At 40.0% G+C, this 20,597-nt stretch overlaps 1 protein-coding gene and 1 pseudogene across 6 annotated transcripts in view; both read right to left on the bottom strand.

The window, feature by feature from the left end:
- Positions 1 to 20,597, bottom strand: part of WDFY2 (WD repeat and FYVE domain containing 2) — a 314,795-nt gene that overhangs the window by 291,427 nt on the left and 2,771 nt on the right. The window contains exons 3-4 of one of the 6 annotated variants that reach the window (XM_063619253.1): positions 13,046 to 13,199; positions 7,802 to 7,948 (exon numbers count right to left, since the gene is read on the bottom strand). The exons of 2 other annotated variants lie outside the window; for them this stretch is intronic. In XM_063619253.1, the coding sequence (XP_063475323.1) occupies positions 7,802 to 7,809 (8 nt within the window). In that variant the 5' untranslated portion in view covers positions 7,810 to 7,948; positions 13,046 to 13,199. Of the gene's footprint in view, positions 1 to 7,801; positions 7,978 to 13,045; positions 14,269 to 20,597 lie in introns of those variants that run through there. 3 more of the 6 variants (XM_063619254.1, XM_063619255.1, XM_063619256.1) reach the window with 3 other exon arrangements.
- On the bottom strand, positions 11,588 to 14,912 carry LOC129464025 (small ribosomal subunit protein eS4-like; annotated as a pseudogene).

The following is a 20,597-nucleotide window of genomic DNA, read 5'->3' as shown; positions in this document are numbered from 1 at the left end:
CATGTGCATTGTATTTCAGCTATTTCTAAAATATATTTATACCTAAACAAATTCTCAGGGGGAAGGGAGGGATAGGGAAAGATTTGTTAAAGGATAGAAAATTACAGCTAGACAGGACGAATAAGTTCTAGTGTTCTATACCATGTATAGATGTAGGATGACTATAGTGAACAATAACATATAGTTTCAAATAGCTAGGAGGATTATGTTCCCAACACAAATAAATGATAAATGTTTGGGATGATGGATATGCTAATTACTCTCTCTGATCCCTATAGATTATAGGGATCCAAAAATCACAATGATGAATATGTACAATTATTATTTGTCAATAAAAAATTAAATTAAACAAATTCTCCTTCATCACTGAGGCTGACTTCAAGTAGTGAGAATGTTGCCAATGAAATGACAGTGTTGACATAAGTACCATTATTAAGAACAAGACATATGCTAAATTGGGGTAAAATAGGGGTTGTGGCATCAGTATGAAAGAAGTGAAATTAGGCTAAATGAAATAAGTTAAAGAAAGACAAAGGTTATCTAAAATAAGCTGAATTACAGGTGATGGGAAAAATCTAAGTCAAGAAAAAATAAGCAAGAAAACGTTCAAAAGAAAAAAGCATGTACAACTTACTGGTGGAAATATGGTAGCTTAAAAACTGCAATTTGAAGATATATTATATATATACATATACATATTAATTAATTGGATAATGGAGTCAGGTATTTTAGTAATTATGTAGAAAAAATAAATCTTGCAATAAAGGGGAAAAGTTTGGGTTTGAACTTTATACATTGACTGAATTCATCACTTACAGAATGAATTCAATGAACTTTTAGAACGGCTAGATTCCCTTCCTTTTTACACACACACGTACATCCACTCCTTTCCTATTTAGTTCACATTAAAGAAAATATTTAGGCAAAGGTTTTATATGAACTGTTTTGCCTACTTATTTAAAAACAATGACTTACATGATTAAAGTCCAGTATAACAAAACATTGGATTGTTTTTCAGCTTTTTGTTTTATCATTGTATTGACTGCACACAATGTATCTTGTGTGTGAGAGATGTTAGTCTAGTTGTTTTTATATCTATGAAATTCTGCTAACATTTTTCATTTGTGTGAAAAATGATTTTAAAAATATATAAAATGACAAATAAATATTTGTCTTTTTCCTCTTATTGCTTCACAAAATCAAGTACCCTATATAAAACTTCTGATATTGCCATTGTAGTGGTAATGCCTACAGCAAACTAGAAATTCTTATGACTGAAATAATAAACCCACCAGGAATGATGGCATGTGATTGCTTGAGCCCAGGAGTTAAAGTCCAACCTGAGCAACATAGTGAGACCCCGTCTCTAAAAAACAAACAAACAAACAACTCCAATGATCCCCACATACACATCTTTTGAAGGTCAAGATCTTTACTTAACAATATATGAGTAGTACAAATAAATATTTATGGTAAAATTTTAATGGTTCAACAAATGTTATTTTTTAAACACGTCACCCATTTGAATAGGCTTTATTTATGATACAATACATAATTTAATGATAAATATAGTCATGCATTGCTTAATGTGATACATTCTGATAAGTGCACCACTACATGGTTCCATCATTGTGTGAACATCATAGAGTGTATTTACACAAACCTAGATGGTATAACCTACTCTACACCTAGGTTATATGGTATGACCTATTGCTCCTAGGCTACAAACCTGTACAGCATGTTACTGTAATGAATACTGTAGGCAATTGTGACACAATGTTATGTGTGTGTGTGTATAAACACTAAAAAGGTACAGTAAAAATATGATATAAGAGAACAAAATGGTAACCTGGATAGGGCACTTACCATGAATGGAGCTTATATGGCTAGAACTTGCTCTTAATGAGCAAGTGAGTAGTGAGTGAATGTGAAGGCCTAGGACATTATACTACTGTAGACTTTTTATATAAATACTGTACACTAAATTCATATAAAAATGTTTTTCTCTTTTCAATAATTAGCTTACTGTAATTGTTTTGCTTTATAAACTATTTTCTTTACTTTTTTTTTTTTTTTTTTCAGACAGATGCGCTCCTTTGCCCAGGCTGGAGTGCAGTGGCACAATCTCCGCTCACAGCAACCTCCGCCTCCCAGGTTAAAGTGATTCTCTTGCCTCAGCCTCTCGAGTAGCTGGGACTACAGGCACTCGCCACCATGCCCAGCTAATTTTTTGTATTTTTAGTAGAGACGGGGTTTCACCGTGTTAGCCAGGATGGTGTTGATCTCCTGACCTCCTGATCCGCCTGCCTTGGCCTCCCAAAGTGCTGGGATTACAGGCGTGAACCACCGCGGCAGCCTTTTTTTTTTTTTTTTTTGAGACAGAATTTCGTTCTTCTTGGCCAAGCTGGAGTGCAATGCCGCAATCTCCACTCATGGCAAACTCCGCCACCCGAGTTCAAGCAATTCTTCTGCCTCAGCCTCCCGAGTTTCTGGGATTACAGGTGCGCATCACCACGCCCAGTTAATTTTTTTGTATTTTTAGTAGAGACGAGGTTTCACCATGTTGGCCAGGCTGGTCTTAAACTCCTAACCTCAGGTGACCCACTTGCCTTGGCCTCCCAAAGAGCTAGGATTACAGGCGTGAGCCACCGCGCCCGGCCTCTTTTAACTTTTTGACTCTCCTGTAATAACACTTAGATTAAATCACACGGCCAGGCGCGGTGGCTCACGCGTGTAATCCCAGCACTTTGGAAGGCCCAGGCGGGCAGATCAGGAGGTCAGGAGATCGAGACCATCCTGGCTAACACGGTGAAACCCAGTCTCTATTAGAAATACAAAAATTAGCTGGGGGTGGCGGCTTGTGCCTGTAGTCCCAGCTACTTGGGAGGCTGAGGCAGGAGAATTGTTTGAACCCGGGAGGCAGAGTTGCAGTGAGCTGAGATCATGCCACTGCACTCCAGCCTGGTGACAGAGCGAGACTCTGTCTCAAAAAAAAGAAAAAAACAAAAAACAAACCACACACACACACACACACACACACAGCTGGATGCAGTGGCTCACACCTGTAATCCCAGCACTTTGAGAAGCTGAGGCGGGCGGATTGCTTGAGTCTAAGAGTTCGAGACCACCCTGGGCAACATGGTGAAACCATGTCTCTACTAAACATACAAAAAATTAGCCAGGCATGGTGGTGCGTGCCTGTAGTCCCAACTACTCGGCAAGCTGAGGTGGAAGAATCACCTGAGCCTGGGAAATCAAGGCTGCAGTGAGCTGTGATGGCGCCACTTCTGCCTGGGCAACCAGAGTGAGATCCTGTCTCAAAAAACAAAACAAAACAAACCCCCCAAAAGAAAAAACAAACACACATACATTGTACCCCTATAAAAAAAATTTCCCTTCTTTATATCCTTATTCTATATGCTATTTTCTATTTATTTACTTTATAAACTTTTTTGTTAAAAACTAAGACACAAACACACACATTAGCCTAGGCCATCACAAGGTCAGGATCCTCAATGTCACCGTCTTCTATCTCCACATGGTGTCCTGCATGGTCTTCAGAGGCAATAGCAGGCATGGAGCTGTCATCTCCCACCATAACAATGCCTTTGGATACCTCCTGAAGGAGCTGCCTGAGGTTATTTTACAGTTAACCCTTTTTTTTTTTATAAGTAGAGGAACATACTCTAAAATAATGGTAAAAAGTTTAATATACTGAATATATAAACCAGTAACAGTCATTTATGATCAAGTATTATGTAGTGTACATAACTGTATATACTTTACTTTTATATGACTGGCAGTATAGTAGGTTTACACCAACATCACCACAAACATATGAGTAAGCTGTTGTGCTATGACATTACAACTGATGTCACTAGGCCCTAAGAATTTTTCAGCTCCCTTATAATCTTATGGAACAGTTGTATATGTGGTGCATCCATGATGGAAACATCATTATGTGACTGTACAATAAACAAATATTTTCCAACTCATAAAACACAAGTAGAGGAAAAAGTTACTTATATTTTAAAATTTTTGAGACTGTAGTACACATTCATTGTCCATTGTTCAAATGATAATCTGGTTAATCAAATTAGTTTTTAAAAGTTGTGGTACCAGTATTTTAGTGCAAAATGGCAGTTTAGTAAAAATTTGCTCTTCTACTAAAAGTTATCTTATTACCACATTGGATTCATTGCATGTATGAAAACACTGCACAATTACTATGAAAGAAATTTGGAAACATTACCACTTGTTTTATCTTTTCTAACAAAATAAGAGCTCCCCGTTTTTCAGCATCTACTAGATGACAGGTATAAGCCAGGAACCACACATACATTCTTTCTAATCTTGGCAACAGCCCTGCAGTAACAAAGATCACCAGTCACCTCCACTCCCAACCAACACCTATCTTCGCCTTCCTTACTAATTGCCTCAGTTTGGTTGGAGGTGGCCATATGTGCAGCCAAAAACTACATTTCCCAGCCTCCTGTGCAAATAGAAATGGCCATGTGATATAGTTGGCAAATCAGATCAATAGTTGGCCACTTAGGCACAGTTCTAGAGAATCTCTTGGTTTTTTTTTTTTTTTTTGAGACGGAGTTTTGCTCTTGTTGCCCAGGCTAGAGTGCAATGGCCCAGTCTCAGCTCACTGCAAACTCTGCCTCCTGGGTTCAAGCGATTCTCCTGCCTCAGCCTCCCAAGTAGCTTACAGACACCCACCACACCTGGCTAATTTTTGTATGTTTAGTAGAGATGATGGTTCACCATGTCGGTCAGGCTAGTCTCGAACTCCTGACCTCAGGCAATCCACCCAACTCGGCCTCCCCAAAGTGCTTGGATTACAGGCGTGAGCCAGAAAAATCTCTTTTTTAAGGAAGGCCAGCTCAGCTGGCATGCTTTCTTTTCTCCTTCCTATTACTTCTACCAAACCAAACCTACAATACTTCAGGTGAATTAGGTAATTATGAATTGACAAGCATATATTGAGAATGGCTGAACAAGAAAACAGAGAAAGCTTAATGTTCCTGATGACATTATGAAGTACACAGTGGACAGATGAGGCCTGGACTGACTACCTCAGACATATGTGATAAAAATAACTCTTGTTTTTCAGGTGAACCCTTGTTATTCCCAGATGAATGCAACTCTCAATTGATTCATCCACAAAGAAAATGTTGACTTTTAAATTAGTGTCTGACAAGGGACAACCAGCTGGTAGAAAATAGAATTATTTGATACGTAGATATCAGAAGAATTAATGATCTGATTTAAAAGTGTTTTGAGATCCTTAGATTTGAAGTCTTATATATCTTGGAGAAGACATAATGTTAAGGGCTATATAAACATTTTCCTTAATTTTATTTCAATAAATTTCTACCTTGGGCGAGTTTATTTAACCCTAGTTCTCAGTTTACTCATTTTTTAAAAAATTAGAGATAGATGGGGTCTTGCTATGTTGCCTAGGCTGGAGGGCAGTGGCTATTCACAGGTGCCATCCCACTACTGATCAGCATGGGAATTTTGACCTGCTCCATTTCCAGCCTAGACCAGTTCACCCCTCCTTAGGCAACCTGGTAGTTCCCTGTCCCGAGAGGTTACCATATTAATGCCAAACTTAGTGCAGAACCCGCTTGGCATAGCACACTATAGCCCAGAACTCTTGTGCTCAATCAGTTCTCCTGTCTCAGCCTCCTGAGTAGCTGAGACTAAAAGTGCACACCACTATGCCTGTCCATTTACTCATTTTTAATACTAGAGAAGTGCACTCAATTATTTCTAAGATTCCTTACAGAGAAAACTATTAACATGCTGCACACATTGGCTTATCATGAAACAACGATGATGACAACCTAACCTGCTCCTAAATGCATAATTCCTCATAATCTTGTGAATACAAGTGAGCCATAAATGTTCATGATACAAACTTTACTATGTAAGAATCACATTCTCCCTAAGACTTGGAGGAACAGTTTAAGAAGATATGTAGTATTAGATGCAGTACTGAGGATTCACATGAAAGTGCTGAATGGAGTCACTAAAAGAATATGGACTCCAGTCTTTATTTTTGCTTTTCTAGATAGATTGTGCTTTTATTAAAAGAATGATGATCAAGAGTACCATACAAATACAACACAGGATATAGTGAAAGTTCCCTTATCCAACACTGGTATTGTGATTGGTGAAGGGAAAAAGTCAATTTAAACAGAGAAATTTAAAAATGATACATACATATCTTTAATTTTAAATTTTAACTTAAACTACAAATGTATTTCATTTGCCAGCAAAATATCTGTAAATTTCTATTCACTTTTTCGAGGCTTTTGCAGTTGTTTTGCTTACACTTAATTTGCCAGTAATTTCTTTAGTGACTGACTTTTGTTTCATATTTCACTGGTTTATCTATTTAATTAATTAATTTCAATAACAATTTCAATTGGTATAAGCAGGTTTGAGAAAAAGGCAACTGACTTCAGTAGCATAAAACTTGTAGTAGAAACAGAGGTTCACAAATGTATCAGAGGGAATTCTACTAGTTTTGAGCTACAAGCATGTGTTAAAGAACAAGAGCCAGACATGGTGAGTTGTACCTGTAGTCCAACTACAAGGGAGGCTGAGGCAAGAGAATCACTGGAGCCCAGGAGTTCGAGGCTGCAGTGAGCTATGATCATGCCATTGCACCCAAGCCTGGGCAACAGAACAAGACCCTATCTCTAAAAAGAAAAAGTAAAGAAAAAATGAACAAGGAGCATCAGTTAATTTGGCAAATTAAGTAGATGTAATGAGAACTCCTTATGTGCCTATCATCAGTGATAGATATTGCATAATAAGATGTTAAGCTATTTTATTCACACTTTCTTTTAGAACATGGGTCTTTGGATATAAGTGAACTGAATATTAAAATGATATTCTCACTAACGTCCCCTTTTATCCTTCCCATTTTCCTGTGAGCAAATTCCTGCCTTACAAGATACTTTGTTGATGGTCTCCCTGACATTTTCCTTTCTGCCTGTGTCTCCCTTGAATCCCGGTTCCTATAGTCATCACAAGGTTGGGAAACCTGTCCCTAACCCCCAACTCCCACAGGTGGGCCAACAATAAGTACCGTCATACTTATCCAGTATTCTGCCTCTGAATTCAGATCCAGGTTCTTGTTCCATTTTGCTTTGTGACCCTGGACTATGTTAATTAATGTTACTTAGTTTCCATTTCTTTTTCTGAAAAAGTAGGAACACTTAGCTTACAGGTGTGTTAGATTAAATGACCGTGGGGAAGCTCTAACACAAGTAGACAGTGAAGTGTCTGTTTTCTTTAATGCCATTTCCTTAATGCCAGTAATATTTTGCCTTTGCCTGTTACTTCCCATCACATTCCTGACACAGCGCTCTGAACCCTCACAGGCATGCTTGTTGAATCTCCTAGAGGTTGACCACCTGCTTGCCAGCGTGGCATCTCTGCCCATCAAGAGTCCAGATGACTTGCTTGCTTGTCCATATTATTCTCATAGCTACCAAAGCAATCTCCTTGAAGAACTTGGCTGGGTCTTTAGTCTCACTGGTTAGTGTGGGCAGCTGTCCACTTCTCAAAGCTCCCTCTGCATACATCCTCTCCACCTCTGATTTCCTCTATAATTGTCATTCAACACATATTAAACATTTACTAAATACTGGTTATATTAGGGCTCTCCAGAGAAACAAAAGCAATGAAAGATCTATCTATCTATCTATCTATCTATCTATCTATCTATCTATCTATCTATCTATCTATCTATGAGACTTATTATATGGAATTGACTCACATGATCATGGAGACTAAATCCCAAGATTTGAAGTTGAAAAACTGGAGACCAGGAGAGTCAGTGGCATAGTTCTAGTCTTCCCTGAAGGCCTGAGAACCAGGAGAGTGGATGGTAAAGTTCCAATCTGAAGGCAAGCAGGCTCAAGGCCTGAGAAGAGCCAGTATTACAGTTTGAGCCTGAAAAACACCAATGATGTTCCAGCTCAAAGGCAGTCAGGCAGAAGGAACTCTCTCTTACTTAGTCTTTTTGTTCTATTTAGCCCTCAACTGATTGCATGAGGTCCACCCACATTAGGGATGGCAGTTTGCTTTACTCAGTCTATAGATTCAGATGTTAATCTCATCCAGAAACACCCTCATAGACACACCAAGAATAATGTTTGAGCAAATATCTGGGTATCCTGTGATCCAGTCAAGTTGACGCATAAAATTAACCATCACACTGGGAATTGTGCTAGTTACTTTGCTTGTATTCTTGTCATTATTTCTGGTCTCAGAGAAGTCATTGCTCCATCTTTCACATCCTAATGACCCCATCTATGAAGCTGACCCTGTCCTCTCCTGCTCCAGAGACCTGCCATACCAATTATACCTTTCTCACAGCCTCAGTTTTTCCTTGCTCTTTTTCTACCTAAAAACATATTCGAGTTTTTCCTTTATTTTTTTTGTGCAAAAAGAGAAGTTATATATTCTCTGACTTCATTCACTAAAACTCCTAGTGATCTAATTTACCTTATTTCTTCTGTATCTACATTCCACTAAAAAGACTTACAGGCCAGGTGCGGTAGCTCACGCCTGTAATCTCAGCACTTTGGGAGGCCGAGGTGTGCGGATCACGAGGTCAGGAGATCGAGTCCATCCTGGCTAACACCGTGAAACCCCGTCTCTACTAAAAAAATACAAAAAAATTGGCCAGGTGTGATGGCAGGCACCTGTAGTCCCAACTACGCGGGAGGCTAAGGCAAGAGAATGGCGTGAACCCGGGAGGCGGAGCTTGCAGTGAGCCGAGATGCGCCACTGCACTCCATCCTGGGAGACAGAGCAAGACTGCATCTCAAAAAAAAAAAAAAAAAAAAGACTTATAAAAGTCAACAATGGCTTTCTCAATCTAACATCTTAGTCTTTGCTTCATTTGACGTTTTGGTAATTTTTTAAAAAACCTACTTGCTTTTCTAAGAGCAAAAGAGAAATTATTTTTTTCTCCTTGCTTTGACAAGTCAGGTCCCTGGTTCTGTACTCTATTCTCTAATAATTTATAAAGTTCCTCTTTCTTGTCCTTTTCTCTTGGGTAAATGCTTCTTATAGTATTTGGAACTTTTTTTTTTTTTGGCATTTATCAAATTCCACTCTATGTTTTAGTTATTTCAATAGTACAGGCTCAAAAGGGAAACACCTAGACTTTGGTAATCTCTATCAGAAAGATTTTCCTGGTTAAAATGTAGTAACATATACATGCAAGCTTTAAGTGAATGGTTCAGATCTCTAATAATTCTCTACGCAAGCTTATGTAATTTGCAAAGCTATTAAAAAATTCTAGCTGAAACACTTTTTCTCAAAAACTTTTATAAACTGTTTTCTCATGGAGAATACTGCAAATATAAACTAACTTAACTTTCCAGGTGAACAATCTGGCCATATTTATAAAGAGCTCTAAAAATGCATTAATAAATTCCCATTCTTGACATTTATCCTAAGGAACTAACTGGAGATGCCTTAAGTCATCCCTGACTCCTTTTTCTCAAACCCCACACTAAGCCAATAAAAACCCATTTCTCACCACCTTTACTGTTATCCCCACTGTCCAAAAGCCAACATCATTGCCCACCTGGATTACAGCAACAACCTCCTGACTTTCCCTGTTTCTACCCTCTATAGTTTACTCTCACAGAATAGCCAAAATGATCAGATAGCCCTCTGTGCAAAACCCTCCAATGCTTTCCTATCTCTGGGCATAGAGGCCAAATTCCATTTAGCATCAGAAGGTCCTCTTGGACTTCTTCACCTCCTACAGCTTTCCTATGAACTCTGCTTCAGCTATTCTGGCCTCCTTGCTGCTGTTCCTTAAATATGTCAGATCCACTCCAAACTCAGGGTCTTTGCGTGCTTCTCATTGCCTGGAATGTTTTTCTCCAGTATCTATCTGGTTTGCTGCCTCACCACCTTCAGGTATTTGATCAAATGTCATTTTATCATTCTTTCCTGACCATCCTATTTAAAACTATAATCCCAAGGCCCCTACATCATCACTTCTTATTCCCCATCCCTGATTTAGTTTTCTCCAGAGCACTCATCACTATTTGATGTAATTTATAGTTTACATCCTTATTGTCTCTCTTTCCTCCTCCCCATGAGGGCAGGGACTTTGGACTGTTTGTTCACTAATGTATCTCCAACATCCAGAGCAGTAACTAGTGTTCAAAAAATAGTAGTTGAACTATTACAAATATCTATCTATAGGGCTGTTCAATGCAACATTTATAAAAGTAAAACATTTAGAAATCAACAAAATGTCTTGTCATAAGAGGAAAATAAATCACATCTATGGGATAAATTATGCACTTGTGAAAAAGTCATATTTTTACAAATTATTTAATGATATGAAAAATGCTCACCTTAAGTGGAAAAACACAAAAAAAAGAATATATAATAAGACCCCAATTTTATTTAAAACATAAAGGAGGTAATATATACAAAAATGTTATTAGTGGCTATCTCTGGGTAGTGAGATTAGAAATGATATTTGTTTTTCTCTTATATTTGTATTTTGCAAATTCTTGACAATAAGCTCTACTTTTAAATTCAAAAAAGACAGAAAATTGTAAAGCTTTGAGGGAAAAAATGCTTCCTCATTCAGCTTCTTTTCAATCCCCTCTAATCTGAATGAATTTCTCACTCCAATTAGAGATACAATTTGCACATATCTTTTGGCACTGATCATATTCTGCTAGTATTTTGTATCTTTATTTCCTCTATTAGGCCTTATACTTTCTGAAGGCAAAAACTATGTCTTATTTAAAATTTTAGAGCCTACAAAACCTGTCTCTACATTCAATAATTAGCTGAAAGAAAATGTTTTAATCACCAGGAATAATGTATAAATGTGTAGTATTAGCTGCTTAGGGAAGCCATCAAGTTATGTAATTTTCCTAAAATGATCTGACGTCCCTCATGACCATTTTGAAAATACTTAGGTTTAAAGCTATATTGTTAATAGAATGATGACTACAGCATAAGCATTTTTAGGGTTTGGCCCATCTTCCTGTTGCCTTTATTTACATATATTAGCTGTTGGTACATTATATGAAAACTTTTGATTCTGTAGTAAATTTGGAAATGATAGTAGATTTCAGGACACATTGTTAGTTAGGTTAAGCTGGCATAACAAATAGACCATGGCACAAATGGATCCAAAACATAATGGCTCAAATATGACAGAAGTTTATTTCTTGCTTTAAGGGTGGATGTTCCTGGTTGGCTGACAGTTTTTCTCCATACATTTAGGGTCCCAGTGCCTTCTAATTTATGGCTTCCCAGGTTATACAGCATTGTTCACTGTATGCTATTTGTATTTACAAATCTCTGCTTCCAGTATGTTAGGTTGTAAGTGTAGTGAGAGCATAGAATTGCCAGACTCAGCAAATAAAAACACAGGAAGACCAGTTAAATTTGAATTTCAGGTTATCAACACATTTAGTATACATTTTAGTATAAGTATATTCCAAATATCACATGGTATGTTTAGTATAAGTATCACATAAACATATTTATGCTAAAAATTATGTTTTTTATCTGAAATTCCAATTCAATTGAGTCCGGTGTTTTCTCTGGCAACCCTTTGAGGGTAGGGATTACATCTATCTCAGTTATGACTGAATTCCCAGAATCTAAAACGGTACCTGTCTACTATAAGATCAAGAAGTATCTCAATAATATTTAATGAATAATTGATTTTCTGTCAGTGAGAACCCTTATTGGCAAAGAATACTGATTAATACTAATTAATACTAATACTGCTATTAGTAAGGATTTGTATTAAGCATTAGTGAGGAATACATATTATTAATACTTGTTATTAATAAGAATACTTATTATCAGCAAAGAATATTTACCAACAGATAATACTTTAAGATCAGCATAGCAAACTGCAAATGTTTAACTAAACTTCACGTCTTAGTCAGTTTGGGCTGCAATTACAAAATACCATAAAACTGGCCAGGCACGGTGGCTCAAGCCAGTAATCCTAGCACTTTGGGAGGCCAAGGCGAGTGGATCACTTGAAGTCAGGAGTTCGAAACCAGCCTGGCCAACATGGTGAAACCCCGTCTTTACTAAAAAGACGAGAAAATTAGCTGGGCATCATGGCAGGCACCTGTAATCCCAGCTACTCAGGAGGCTGAGGCAGGAGAATTGCTTGAACCTGGGAGTTGGAGGTTGCAGTGAGCCGAGATCGCGCCACTGCATTCCGGCCTAGATGACAGAGCGAGACTCTGTCAAAAACAAAACAAAACAAAAAAAAAACCATAATCCAGATTGTTTATAAAAAACAGAAATTTCTCATACTTCTGGAGACGAGGAAGTCCAAGATCAAGGTGCCGGCAGATTTGCTGTCTGGTGAGGACCTGGTTTGTAGATGGTGCCTTCTTGCTCTGTCTTCACATGAGGTGAATGAGCTCCCCCAGGCCTCTTATATAAAGGCACTAATCTCATTCATGAGGTCTCTGCCTAATCACCTCCCAAAGGTCCTGCCTCTTAGTATCATCACCTTGGGGGTCAGGATTTGAACATATGAATTTTGATAGGAGACAAACATTCAGATTACAGCACTCCAGTAAAATAAATAGATAAAATTGGGTTTTCCTGAGGTATCTGCACAGCTCTGTCCAGTCTCTACTGAAACATCATTGACACCCTCAGTGATGCCTTTCCCTGTTCTCCATGTCTTAAACTCCAAACCTCCTCCCTCTGCAGCACTTCATTTCCTTCCCCTGCTTTATTCTTCCTCTTTAACACTTAATGTGAATATACCACATATTATACTTATTTGTCACCTCTCCCACTAGAATGTAAACTTCATAAGGACAGGCATTATTTCCCGTTTTATTCATTCCTACATTCCCAGCTCCTACACATAGACATTCAATAAATATTTGTTAAGCAAATGACTGAATAAACACCATTTGTCCTTTAGAAATGAGTTATACATCTTATTAGAATTTACAGTTATCAGTAGCTTGATGATATTCACCTTATATGACACAAGATGGCTTTAATCACACAATATCATGATTCTGCCTGCATCAACTCAGTTCACCAAGTCCTGTCCATTCTATCATCGCAATGTCTTTGATAATCCTCTTCTCACCTTCCCCGTTGCCACTTCCACAGTGCTTTTATGTGTTCTGTGGATTAATGCAGAAATTGTCAACTGGGCACTGTGGCTCACACGGTGGCTCCCAGCACTTTGGGAGGCTGAGGGTGGGTCACTTGAGTCAAGGAGTTTGAGACCAGCTTGGGCAACATGGCAAAACCCTATCTCTACTAAAAACACAAAAATTAGCTGAGTGTGGTGGTGCATGCCTGTAATTCCAGCTACTCGGAAGGCTGAGACACAAGGATTGCTTGAACCTGGGAGGCAGAGGTTGTAGTGACCAGAGATTGTGCCACTGCACTCCAGCCTAAGCTACAGAGTGAGATTCCATCTTAAAAAAAAAAAAAAAGAAAAGAAATTGTCTAACTTATCTCCTTGCCCACTGTCTTCTCATTCTAATCCATTCTCCAAATCACTACTGAATTTATCTTTCTAAAATAAGAATCTGATTATTGGGTGTCTTAGTCTGTTTTGCATTGCTATAAAAGAATACCCAAGGCTGGGCAACTTATAAGGAAAAGAGGTTTAAGCTGGGTGCTGTGGTTCACACCTGTAATCCCAGCACTTTGGAAGGCTGAGGCGGGCAGATCACCTGAGGTAATGAGCTTGCGATCAGCCCGGCCAACATCGTGAAACCCCGTCTCTACTAAAAATACAAAATTAGCTGGGCATGGTGGCAGGTGCCTGTAATCCCAGCTACTTGGGAGGCTGAGGCAGAAGAATCACTTGAACCTGGGAGGTGGAGGTTGCAGTGAGCCAAGATAGCGCCATTGCACTTCATCCTGGGCAACAGAGTGAGACTCTGCCTCAAAAAAAAAAAACAAAGAAAAGAGGTTTATTTGGCACATGGTTCTGCAGGCTGTACAAGATGCATGCATGGCATGAGACTCTGATTTTTTTTTTTTGCTATTAATCGTGCCACGTTATTTTTAATTATGTACAAAGATCTAACATGTCACCCTGGGACCATTTCACCCACTGCTCTGTTTGGCAGTCTTTTGTCTCTTTCTTCAGCAATGGTGAGGCAGATACCCTTTCCTCAGGGAAGAGAAATCCAGTTTGTTGCCCTTGCCAATAACAAAAATGTTGGAAAGTCAAGTGGCAAAGCTGTTGCCATTGGCATCTTTCATGTGAACAATGTCAAAAGATCCAGGGTGCCTCTCTCTGTTGGTGATCATACCAATTCTTCCCAGGTTAGCACCTCCAATCACCATACACAGGTGACCAGTGTCGAATTTGATGAAATCAGTAATCTTGCCAGTCTCCAAATCAATCTAAATGGTATCATTCACCTTGATAAGGGGATCAGGGTAGCAGATGGTGTGACCATCATGAGTCACCAGATGAGGGATTCCTTTTGTGCCCGGGAAGATTTTTCTCACTTTGCACAACTTGTACTTGGCCTCCTCAGGTGTAATATGATGTACACCAAAGAGACTCTTGGTGTCATAGATCAGACAGAAATTCTCTTCTGTCTTGTCAATGCTGATGACCTCCATGAATCCAACAGGGTAGGTTATATCAGTTTAGACCTTGCCATCAATTTTAATAAACCACTGAATGCAAATCTTCCTTACTTCATCTCCTTTCAGGGCATACTTAAGTCTGTTCCTTAGGAAAATGATGAGGGGAAGACACTCTCAACTTGTGGGGACTGGTGGATGGATGGACAAGGAGCAAACATACTGGTCAATTTATCCAGCATCCAGTGCTTTGGAGCTGCTACTTGCTTCAGACGCTTCTTGGGACCACAAGCCGTGGCTGCGTTAGGCAAGGAAAAAGTGAGCCTCTGCTCTTGGAAGCTTCCAATGATGGTGGAAGGGGAAGGAGAGTGGTTTGTCACATGACGAGAGAGGAAGCAAGAGGGAAACGGGAGAAAGGTCCCAGGCTCTTTTTAACAACCAGACCTTGCAGAAACAAAGAGTCAGAATTCACTCAATCCTCAGACAATGGCACCAAGCCATTCATGAGGGACTTATCCCCGTAATCCAATCACCTCCCACCAGACCCCACCATCAATACGGGGGATCAGATTTCAACATGAGATTTGATATAGCCAAATTATATCATCAGGGTCACTCCCTGACCCCAAAACTTTGTCTATCACCCAAATAATAAGATTCAAAATTTTTTAGTTGAGCACATGAAACCCTTCTTGACAAGGCCCAGCATCCAGAACTACCAGTCTCCCACACATGTAGTTGCAGCTCTAAACTGCCCCTTCTTACCCACTCATGCATCCTCATGACTTCTGTCTGCTCAAATATCCCTTCCTTTGTGAGAGTTAGGTCCTCTATCCTCAGTGCTCACAGAGCTCTTTGTACATTCTCCTAATAACACATATTTTAATAGCTGCCAGCAATAAATGATATTTTGCCAAATCTAAGATGTACATCTTTCCAATATTTCTAAAACTGGAATGGCATCTTACAATCATGGTGTCTTACAATGCTGTCACCAGAAGGTAGTTGTGATGTAGTTGTCTCAGCCTGAACATGTGCAAACTTCCTGGTTATTCCTGGTGGCATGACTAGACAACTGCAAACCCTTGACATTTCAGTCAACTAATCATTTAAAGAAAGGATTTAAATACTGGTTGTGATCTGAAAACCCTTCATTGATACCTTTGAGTTGGAGTAAGAAAGCACCAGCATTGAAACTCATAGAATGGACTCCAAAAGCTTGCAAAAAAAATACCAAATAGTGGAATATTATTTTTAAAAATGTTACATCACTAATGCTCTTAGCAGAATTCAATACAATGTGGAAAAATTCTATGTGTCATAGTTTAAGTAGCAGCATTTCCCTCCGGTCCCCTCCATGGTCCAAAAATAATGGTGTTTGTTACAACTCATGGTCTTAACATTGATAAAATATGGTATGTTACCTCAAATTGTCAAAGGAACCCTATAAGTCATCTTATTTTATGCCTGGGGTCTGCTGACATCATAATATTGTATTCTCATTATCTGTTTATCTGTTTTGTCTTTCCACTGGATTATAAATTCTCTGAGGACCTAACACAGTGGCTGTCACATATTAGGTGTGGAATTAATATTAGTTGAAAGAATGACTGCAATGTTCATGTTCTTCTGCTGTTCCACTTTGATTCTAATTGTCAATCTGGATGTACCCATTTTCAGGGCTGATCTTGAATTGTCTGAGACTTCAACTATTACTGTGAAACACCATTCATTGGAAAGATCTAATTTCTTCTTAATAGTCACCTCTACCAGCATTTTCTTTTGAGGGCTGATGTAACATTAGTATGACGAAAATTAAATTTCCTTAGATATGTATTAACTGATTACATTGGCTGGACAGTTTTGCATCTAATTTTTTTATACTTATAACTTTTATGTTATTTATGTTCTCAACCTCTCCATATCATTGACTAATGTGATCTCAAAGAGTAGTATAGCAGAGCGCTGAGGAAATGGTAAGACAGCCAAAAGAAACTTTGTTAGGTTACATATGAGGAATACTAAGTGTATCTGATTATTCTGCTCAGATGGCACATCTAGATATCATAAACCAAGTCATTGGCACATAATTATTTTTAAACTGTGTTACCCTGCTTAATTGGCTTAAAATAATTTAAAAGGGCTCTGGTTGGCTCTTACAAATGAATCTAATTCATCAGTTTTAATTGTTAGAATAGCTCCATTTCAACAATTTAGGTTATTATTTAAGCCAGGGTCACCATTCTTTCAAAGGTTTTCATATAATTTATTTATGCCCTTTTAAATTGGAGCAAGAGCATTAAGAAAACATTCCTTTAAAAGCAGCAGCAAAGAGGAAGTTTTCTCCAATACACCTATTCTGACTATTGCCCCCCCAGAAAAATCTTCCCTAATTCTTTAGACTGTAACATTACAAGGCTCAGCACAGACTACTCTAACTAGTTTTCTCTCTAGCACTGCAAGAGCTCACTGTTTCTTCAAGTGAGTCTGGTGAAATACTTGTCCTGCATTTGGGGGCCATATTTTAGAAAAATAAGGCTGAATATAACCAGAATCTTTCTAGAATCACAGATAGAAGTTGAGTGAAGAAGAGATTCATGTTTTTCATCTTTTGCTCACTCCAGGGCCTAAGCTCACTGAGGGAAGAGCGGGAATCTCCAGCAGTATTTGGTTTTCTCTTTTTCTTTTTTGCCAAACATAGTTGAATTCATAAATATCCATAAATATCCATATGATACAAATCTATTGTTAAATACATTGGTGATCACCCAGGGTTTTTTTTTTCCTCTAGTGTGAAGATTTATTTTAGGAGTTCTATTTAAAAATGCAGTTCACTCTAAGGTTTTGTGAATTTTTAAAGTTATTTACTGAGTACTACTAGATTCCAGGTACATACATTATTCTTATACATTAAGCATGTGGTTCCTAATCAGAATTATGTATAAGATTAACCTCAAGAACTTTAAAAAAAATGAAATGACCAAGGCCTATCTCAAATCTACTGAATTCCTTTCCTCTGGGGATGGGCACTTGGCACATTATTTTTTTAAGCCTTATGGGTAATGCTGATGTGCATTTCTTGGCTAATAACCACTGCTTTAAGGCATCATCCACCAATAGCTAAACTGTCAACCAGTCACTAATAATAAACTTGGCTTATTTCACAACTTTGTCTACAGACTGCTTCTCAATGCTTCCTAATTTCTGCCTATGTATGTCCTCATTTCTTTCCTGTTCTGCCTCAGCGCCTCACCTTCCACTACGTCTGGACTTCTGGACACATAATCTCTGATCTCAGAAGTTATCATCATAAGCATAGGTTCTGGTTATGGCTGGCTCACCGGACTTGGCTTTCCTTACCTTTGCATCTAACCCTATCTCTACTACATACTTTCACTTATGACCCTAGTATGACAACCTGCTAACACCATCGAGTCAGGGAAGAAAGAGCCATGATGGTGATGGTGGCAGCGGCCTGTCTGAAGTGGCTGCTGCCCTGACGCTGGCTACAATCAGGGAGGCATGGCTACAGCCGCAGTTCTCCACAGAGCCAGCAAGAGCTGGGAACAGGCAGAAGCCCTGCCCCCTTCCAAATTGGAAGAGTGGGAGTCCTGCCCTCCTGGGTGCAGCTGCAGCCACCCAGTCATGGTTGTGGACCCATTCATCTCCCGACAAGTGGAGGGTGAGCAAGGCAAAGAGGTGCTTTGTTGAGCGACAGAATAGCTCAGAGGAGACCTGAAGGGGCAATGGGTAGCTTCTTTCTGCAGGCAAGTCATCCCAATAAGTGTCCAGCTCTCAGCAGAAAGGAGACCCACAGTGGGTAGTTCCTCTTAGCAGGCAGGTCATCCTGTCATCTTCTCAGCTCTCCGCAGAGAGGAGACCCACTCAGAGGACCAGGAAGCTCCCTGCTCCCGCAGGCTTGGAAGTGCCTGCTCCCACTGCCTGGCCTCTCCCCATTCCCAGCACCCGCTCTGATTTCAGAGCAAAGTTGTGACCAACCCTGGGTGCTGTCACAACCCGGCCAGGTGTGCACATGCTTGGGGCAGCATTGACACACAAGCCCCCTGCTGCCTCGGTCCCCTCTGGACTTTGGATGCTGATGAAAACAGGAGGGAGGCAGGCCGAGGGGGGGAATAAGGGCAGCTCAGTGAAGGCCTGTAGGTACCACTCGGCATGAACAACCTGGGCACCATGGGCATTGTGGATGGCAGGTTAATGGCAGCAGGAGTCACACAGGCTCCTGGGCGGAAAGGGGTGGGTCCCTGGTAACGCCAGGGGCCAGGCTGCCAGTTCCATGCAACGGAGTGAGAACTTATGATGCTTTTTCCAGGCCTGCCCATGGACCAATCAGCACACACTTCTTCCTCTCAGAAGCCCATAAAAACCCTGGAGTGAACCAGACTTGGGCAGACAATGGGATGACCTGCTTGCAGACAGGAGCTACCCACTGTGGGTCTATGGACACTGTGGGTCTCCTCTCTGTGGAGAGCTGAGCAGATGACAGGACAACCTGCCTGCTAAGAGGAACTACCCATTGTGGGTCTCCTCTCTGCTGAGAGCTGGACACTTATTGGGATGACCTGCCTGCAGAAAGAAGCTACCCATTGCCCTCAGGTCTCCTCTGAGCTGTTCTGTCACTCAACAAAGCACCTCTTTGCCTTGCTCACCCTCCACTTGTCCACATACCTCATTCTTCCTGGATGTGGGACAATAACTCGGGACCTGCCAAATGACATGGCTGGAAATATGCCCCTTGCTTGCCATGTTGTGGGCAACACAAGAAGGAGAGAAGAGAGAAGACGAAAGGAAAGAGAGGGGAGAAGAGAGGAGAGAAGAGCTGTGGTCCTTTGGGGAGCCCAGACCTAAGAGCTCCCTGTGACAACCTCTTTGGGGCTCTGCGGCTCCTGGCATCTCCAAGCTTCCAGGTGCCACTGCATTCCCTGGTGCCAGCTGTGGAAGCTGCTTGCAGTACACCTGGTCCAGCCACAGCTTTGCAGGGGGCCAGCCCCTGGAGCTGCCCGCCCTCCTGCAGCTGGCATGCCTGGCTGTATACAGTGGCCGGACCCCATGCTTGCTCGCTCACATACCCCTCACTGCTCCGCACTTGGCTTGCACTTGGTAGGTGTGGGATCCAGGCCATAGCATGAGCAGAGTGCAGCCTGCTGGGCCTGGTGGGCAGAATGAGCCTGACCAAAACTCAGGCAGAGGTGCCATTTTTCCATCTGGAAAAGTGACACTCCAAGGATCCTGTGACAATGGCTCCATTGAAAAATGATTTCGAATAACTGTAATAATAGGTAAGGTCATTGTGAATGCATGTTAATCTTCAGTAGTCTAGTTTGATTTCTTTCAAACATTGCTTTGTACTTAGCAACCCAATTGAAAAATAAATCTCCAATTTATAGGGGGAAAAAACCTCCATAGATTGGAATAAAGGCCCTCTACTGTCTAGATCTCACCTGTGCTTCTAGATCTTGTACTATTCTACACGCACCTGTTGCTCCAACCTAGCTGAACTTCACTGTTCCTCAGGAAGCCCTCAGCAATGCTGTCCTAACTTCCTTTCTTCACATTTTCAATGTCGGGAAGATCTTTTCACTAGCAGCTTCCCCTTCCTTTACCCATATCCAAATCCTACCAGTCCTTTAAGACAGTGTTTCTTAAACCTGAATAATGTACAGACTCCTAAAATAAATTCTTATGATCCTAGAGAATGTTTTCAGTAGGCTGGGGTCCACAGACCAGTTTGAAAAGCACAAATACAAAGAACTAAAGAGCAATTGTATAAAATTATGCAAATGATCAAGTTGAAAGACAAATTTTATCTTTATAACTGGTAAAATAACTCGTATTTTGCCACAGAACTCTGATTCTTATCTTCAGATCTATGATCTGTTTAAGAAACACTAAGGCAAAGCTGAAACCTTGGAAAATGTTCCTGCATCACCCCAAGGTAATACATTTTT

The sequence above is a fragment of the Symphalangus syndactylus genome, chromosome 15 (genome assembly GCF_028878055.3).
Source record: "Symphalangus syndactylus isolate Jambi chromosome 15, NHGRI_mSymSyn1-v2.1_pri, whole genome shotgun sequence".
Classification (NCBI taxonomy): domain Eukaryota; kingdom Metazoa; phylum Chordata; class Mammalia; order Primates; family Hylobatidae; genus Symphalangus; species Symphalangus syndactylus.
The sequence above is the reverse complement of the archived record's forward strand: the minus strand, read 5'-3'. Positions and strand labels throughout refer to the sequence as shown.